Genomic DNA, 3819 nt, shown 5'->3' with positions numbered 1-3819 from the left:
ATGCCTTTGCGATAGAACTCCGACGATCTAGACTGCACAAACTGTGCAGTCTAGATCGTCGGAGTTCTATCGCAAAGGCATTAATAACCTTCCTATTAGATGGCAGCAATGTATAGATAATAATGGCAACTATTTTGATTAAATAAATTTGTTAAAAATTTAAAAAATAAACAATTTAGATTTTCAGTACAAATCGGCAATTTCATACTTTAACCCCTATTATTTTTAGTAAAATATTCTGAATAATAATAGCAATTAATAGTCTTATATACTAAAAGAAAGGTCACTCAAACTTATTATTAGAAATTAGTCTTCTACGTCCTCAATCAGAGACGTGCAACTGCTGCAACTATTGCAGTACCTTCCCGTATGATCCGGGTATATAGGTAGTATATATAAATCTAGCATGCATTACATGTACAAATCGGCAATTTCATACTTTAACCCCTATTATTTAACATTTTTTTTAAACTGTAAAATAAATTTAATATTAAAAAAGTTGCAGCGTAAACCAGAATGACAGATTTTTAAGGGTGAATATCTCATGCGTAAATTTTGCGAGTCCAGGCTGAGAAACTAGGTGTAAAGTGAAGAAATATTAATGATTTATTTTTTATAGTTTAATTAGACGTAAAATGAGTTTAGGGCAAGAATTTCAGAAAATTCATTGTACAATAATAATTAATAAAAAATATTAATGTCCCGATTTTCAGTTTTGCTGGTGTGTCCACTGTCTGTTTCATTGTATAAAATAGTCGTTCTGGTAAAATGTGTACGCTTTTAAGAAAAACAATTCCATGTATGTTATTCACTATGAGAAACGCTAACTAAAATCATTGAAAGTATTTCAATTACCAGTATGTGGGAGACTGGGTGTTTGATCAAACTTTGTTCACGCGAAAATTGTAGTTTTGGTGGCAAATATTCAACTGGTTGCAACTGGTAAGTAGTTTAACTAAAAACCATTACGTTCTTGCCCCGCGCAAGCCTCTGTCGTGTATTAGGACCTGGGAGCGAAAAGCATGGGCACTGGGTTCCATTTCCCGCCAAAAAAGTAATTATATGCCCTTTGGTGGCACGTGTGACAAAAAATATTCAACTTCCCTGGCTCCATTTGGGCTCAATTTTTGTTTTATCCTAAGGTCGTATTCTGAAACCAAATTAAGAGACTAATTTTGTCATTATTTTATCACAATTTAATCGTCTCGGTTTTATTTTTAAGCTTTTACTTTTTTCTTCCCGTTATTTATTTTTTGAGATTTAATCTTACGTGGCTCCAATTTGGTGGTTTTGGTGGCGTTTGTGTTACCACCTTAACTTAAAAACGCCACCAAATTTTAAATTGTTATGATATTTTTGAATATAACGTTCACTTTCGAAAATTGTTTTAAAGTATTATAGTTTATTTGTCCCAATAAACTTAAGAAAGATAGTGTTATTCATAATTTTTCAGATAACCAAAAATTACTTAATTGCTTTTTATTCTATTTGTACCTTAGCGATCTTTTAAATTTGTATTTTACTTAAATTAACGGTGATATCATTGATTACATGATTTTGTTCAGAACCTGAAACACGAAAGTTTAGTTCATTGTTGTTTTCATTGGCAGTTGAATAACTACGATAGACTACGCTATCTCCAGGAATGTTTTCTGAAGATAAATTGTAGAAAATCAAATGTTTACCATGAGGACATGCGGTGGGTTTATCGAGACATTGAGACTTGATGCAAAATAAGGCACAGAATGCTAATTTAGAGTTGTTACTTTTCCCAAATAACCTGAAGAAATAACACAATTATAACTAACTAGTGGAGTAATTTCACAAAAAATAATTGAATATCATAGTGGTGAAACATCTTGACATTCAATAAAATTTATTTACAACCTGAAGAAAATCCATGTTACCAGGAAAAGGCCAGTCTTTTCTACAATTTCGTAATTTTCTACAGGTTTAATTTTAATTTTATCAATGGCAGGTTTTAATGCCAGATAAACGAATCAATATCAGTAATGTTGTTCCCAAATGACACTTTGATCTGCAGTTCTATTTAATAATCCTTCAACTCCTGGGCACCCTTGCCATGTCCACATTCACAATAATCGCGGGTGCCCCGGATGTAGTTGGAGGATTTTTAAAGACAACTACAGATCAATCAGTGTCGTTTGGGAATGACATTACTGACATTGATTCGATCATCTGGCGTTAAAAGCTACCGGTAATAATATTCAAATTAAACGTGTACATTACGACATTGTTCAAAAAGACTGGCTCATTCTTGAGGTTATTTGAAGAAAAAGTAATAACTCTAAATTAGTACTCAGTGCCTTATCAACACTATCATCCGATGATGATGAGATGATGGTGTTTCAGTCCAACTACTCAAAGCAGGAGGAAATCCTGTGGTAAAAGTGCTTGTGAAACTTTTCAACAAAGTTGTTCATGAAGCTCGAACACCAGAGCAATGGAAGAATGCCATCGTCACCACCATCCACAAAAAAGGCGACATTGCAAAACTAAGCAATTATCGGCCGATTAGCTTGCTCTCTCAGATTTATAACTATTTACAAAGATTTTGACCATCTGGCTTACCAGTGAACTTGACGAAGCGCAGCCTATTGAGCAGGCTGGCTTTCGGAGCGGCTTCTCAGCCATCGACCATATCCACACGGTTAATAGCTGATGGGGAAATGTCTCGAATATAACCGGTCCCTTGTCATGGCTTTCGTCGATTATGAGAAGGCTTTTGACAGTATCAAACATTGGGCCGTGTTCCACGCTCTTCATCGCTGCCACATCGATTCCCGTTACGTGGATGTGCCCCGGGAGCTCTACCGTTCAGCCACTCTGCAGGTACGAGTTCACGATTTAACCAATCCCGTTCCAATCCGGCGAGGACTTGAAGATGTCGTAAAAACCCTTAAACGGGATAACCGCGGCATTAACATCAATGGTGTAACACCATTTGTCTCACCTAAGATTCGCGGACGATCTCGTGCTATTTGCAAGTTTCGACGATCTCCAAAGGATGCTGGAACAACTTTATGATGCTTCTTTGAGAGTAGGCCTAAGGATGAATATGTCCAAGATGAAGATTATGGCGAATCTCTTCAGTCCGTCAAATACCACTGTCACGGTGGGAAATGAGAGGCTGGAGAGAGTCGATCAGTACGTCTGTCTCGGACATGTTCTATCCTTTGGCAAAGAGCATCAGCCTAAAGAGATCTCAAAAAGAATCCAGCTGGGATGGGCTGCGTTTAGCAAGTTAGGTGACATCCTTAAATCAGGTAAGGTTCCACAGTGTCTGAAGACCCGCTTGTTTAATCCATGTGTTCTGCCCGCCATGACTTAAGGTGACGACATGTGGACGCTCACGCAAGAGACTGTATACAGGTTGAGAGTTGCACAGAGGGCCATGAAGCGCGCTATGCTCGGCATCAGCCTTGTAGACCGAGTTCCGAACGTTGAGATCCGACGATGGACGAAAGTCTAGGATGCTGGAACTCGGATCATGGAACTCAAATGGGAATGGGCGGGACACCTAGCTAGGCAAGGTGATGATCAGTCGATGTCTTGTTCCACCAACAAGACATCGACTTTCGATGGCATCGATTGGTGGCCGAGGATGGGCAAAAGATGCGTCGGGCGCCCTGTTGCAAGGTGGGTCGACGACATGGTGCGCGTCGCGGCGTATGAATGAATGCGGCTAGCACGGGACCGTGATGGATGGCACAAACTTCGGGAGGCCTATACCCAGCAGTGGGTGAAATCAGTCTGTGAATGATGATGATGCCTCATCAAGCCTTAATGTCCGGAGAA

The 3819-nt window shown here is 38.7% G+C and overlaps 1 protein-coding gene across 1 annotated transcript; it reads left to right on the top strand.

Moving 5' to 3' along the window:
* Window positions 1-3079: 3079 nt before the first annotated feature.
* Window positions 3080-3493, top strand: LOC113235401. The gene is made up of 2 exons (XM_026471080.1): window positions 3080-3287; window positions 3354-3493. The coding sequence occupies exons 1-2, from the start codon at window positions 3080-3082 to the stop codon at window positions 3491-3493; spliced, it is 348 nt and encodes a 115-aa protein (XP_026326865.1).
* The last annotated feature ends 326 nt before the right edge of the window (window positions 3494-3819 follow it).

Source organism: Hyposmocoma kahamanoa, unplaced genomic scaffold, assembly GCF_003589595.1.
Source record: "Hyposmocoma kahamanoa isolate Upper Pololo Valley unplaced genomic scaffold, ASM358959v1 87, whole genome shotgun sequence".
Taxonomy (NCBI): domain Eukaryota; kingdom Metazoa; phylum Arthropoda; class Insecta; order Lepidoptera; family Cosmopterigidae; genus Hyposmocoma; species Hyposmocoma kahamanoa.
The sequence above is the reverse complement of the archived record's forward strand: the minus strand, read 5'-3'. Positions and strand labels throughout refer to the sequence as shown.

What these genes read in the sequence shown, in the direction of transcription:
- LOC113235401 (XM_026471080.1), top strand. Translation starts at nt 3,080, where the DNA reads ATGTCCAAGATGAAGATTATGGCGAATCTCTTCAGTCCGTCAAATACC. An exon ending in AGGTGACATCCTTAAATCAG is followed by an intron (nt 3,288 to 3,353) that starts GTAAGGTTCCAC and finishes CCATGACTTAAG; the next exon opens with GTGACGACATGTGGACGCTC.